At 68.3% G+C, this 2,115-nt stretch overlaps 1 protein-coding gene across 1 annotated transcript in view; it reads left to right on the top strand.

Moving 5' to 3' along the window:
* Positions 1 to 22: 22 nt before the first annotated feature.
* The window catches only part of TMEM164 (transmembrane protein 164), a 121,747-nt gene continuing 119,654 nt past the window's right edge, over positions 23 to 2,115 (top strand). Inside the window, exons 1-2 of the mRNA XM_027839044.1 lie at positions 23 to 105; positions 974 to 1,616. Coding sequence (XP_027694845.1) covers positions 1,236 to 1,616 — 381 coding nt within the window. The 5' untranslated portion in view covers positions 23 to 105; positions 974 to 1,235. The remainder of the gene's footprint in view (positions 106 to 973; positions 1,617 to 2,115) is intronic.

Raw genomic sequence — 2,115 nt, 5'->3', positions numbered from 1 at the left:
AGAGGAGGAGGAGGAGCCGTGAGCCGGGGCTGCGGTCGGTTGGAGGAGTGGAGCGGGAAAGGAAGCCGGCACCCGGATCTGAGCCGGAGGAGCTACGGGCGGGTGGTGAGCTGGGTTCCATGGCGCTAGGGTGGGTTGCACCCTAGAGGAGAGCTGGAGCGGGGGCGCCCGCTGCGGAACCCCGCTCCCGCCTCCCCCGGCTGGGGGAGTGGGCAGCAGCCGGCTTGCAGAGGGGATGCGGCGCCAGGGCTGGGGGAGGGCACGGGGAGGGGGCGCGTCCTCAGCTGGTCCCGCCCCCGAGGCCCCGCCCCGCCCCCGCGGGGGGGCCCCTCCCCATCGCGGGCGGGGAGAGGAGGGGGGGGCGGTCCTGACGGGCGGGGCCGTGCTTGCTGCCCCAGGGGAGGGCGGCTGTCCCGGCGGGGGGCGGAGCCGGGGGCTGCTCCGAGGCTCTACCTGGGTCAGGGCAGCGGGAGGACGGGAGGGGGGCCCCTCTCTCGGTTGCCCGGAGAGGGCAGTCCCGGGGAAGTTGGCGGTCACCACGGGGCTGCGAGAGCAGGGGAGCCCTCCCTCCCAGCCGGCCGCCCGCGGTGCGTAGGTGAAAGCCGCGTAGTCCTGCCCCCTCGCCACTGGGCTACCCTCCAGGCCGGCCGCCGCGCTGCTACCTTCCTGGTGTCACCTTCCCAGTCGCTCCCCGCCCCGCCCCGCCCCGCCCCGCCCCGCCCCGCCCCGGCTCTCTGGTCGGCCCGCCTCTCCTCCCTCGGTTTCCCCGGGTGGGCCCTCCTCCCTCCCTCCCCTCTAGCTCCCTCTGTGCCTACTTCTCCCCCCCGCTCCCCGCCCCCTCTCCGGTCCTCTTTTCCTCCTCCGGGGCTCCCCAGCCCTCCCTCCCTGTCTGCCTGCTTGCTGCTTTCCCTCCAAGTGCAGTTGCCTCCTCCCCGGGACTCGAACACATTGGCTTTTTGTCCTCTCCTTTCAGATTGCTCGGGGATCGGCAGCGCTGCTCGCTCCTACTGCTGGGACCCGGAGCCTGAGACTTTGGGGGGCTCTGGAGCAGCCGGAAGCCCCCGGGCCCGTGGCCTGAAGCCTCCCATGTGCCCCTTGGCTTGGGCGTCCCAGTGACTCGAGGGGAGGGGTCGCCCTCCTTCTCTGTGACGTCCAGCCGGCTCCTGTGACTCTCGGTTCCAGCCTGTTCCCGTTCGCTCCTGGGTGGTCAAGCAGAACTGCCCTAGAAGAAGACCATGGCCAGGTACAGCCACCAGAGCCTCCTGGACTGGCTCTACGGGGGCGTGGACCCCAGCTTTGAAGGCAACGGGGGCCCCGACTGTGCTGCGTTCCTCTCGTGGAAGCAGCGACTGCTGGAGAGCGGGGCCTTTCTGGCCCTGGCCGTGCTGGAGATCCTAGTGGCCCTATGGCATCTCCTGTGGAAGCCGAAGGAGGACGGGGGAGGTCGAGGGTCCTGCCCCCGCCTCCCGCCACCTCAGCCGGCCAAGGAGAGCCTCTTCAAGAACCTGCTCCTCGTGGCCCTGTGCCTGACCTTCGGCGTGGAGGTGGGCTTCAAATTCGCCACCAAGACCGTCATCTACCTGCTCAACCCCTGCCACCTGGTCACCATGATGCATGTGAGTTGGCTGGCTTGCGCCTGGGTAGCCTAGGTACTCAGAGAGGACTCCCACCCAGCCTAGGTGCTGACCCGTGCTCCCTCCCCTCCCTAGAGAAGCTGAACCTTCTTCGATTGGTTTTGGGAGGTCTGCCCAGGCCACTATCCCTGCGGTGCCCTTTGTCATTCATTCAGAGCTGCACTTAACACTTCGTTCTTAATCACCCCCGGGGAGCCTGAGGACTGTGGGGGAGGGCTAGAGGCAAGCTCTGGAAGGGCGGGGAAGCACACTGTCTAGGTCAGGGGCTGGGGAGGCGGGGGGGGGGGGAAGGCTACAGGCAGTTTCCCGGAGGGCCGGGAATATACTGTCAATCTGGAGGGAAGGCTTGGCGCCTTGCAATCCTCTCCCTTACTAGGCTCTAAGTAAGAGCAGATGCCAGTGGGGATGTGCAGGGAGAGAAATGCAAAGAAAGCGCTGTGGGAACTCCAAGGATCTGAGCCTCTGAAGCTGGGGGCGGGGG

Source organism: Vombatus ursinus, unplaced genomic scaffold (assembly GCF_900497805.2).
Source record: "Vombatus ursinus unplaced genomic scaffold, bare-nosed wombat genome assembly UNPS02004677.1, whole genome shotgun sequence".
Classification (NCBI taxonomy): domain Eukaryota; kingdom Metazoa; phylum Chordata; class Mammalia; order Diprotodontia; family Vombatidae; genus Vombatus; species Vombatus ursinus.
The sequence above is the reverse complement of the archived record's forward strand: the minus strand, read 5'-3'. Positions and strand labels throughout refer to the sequence as shown.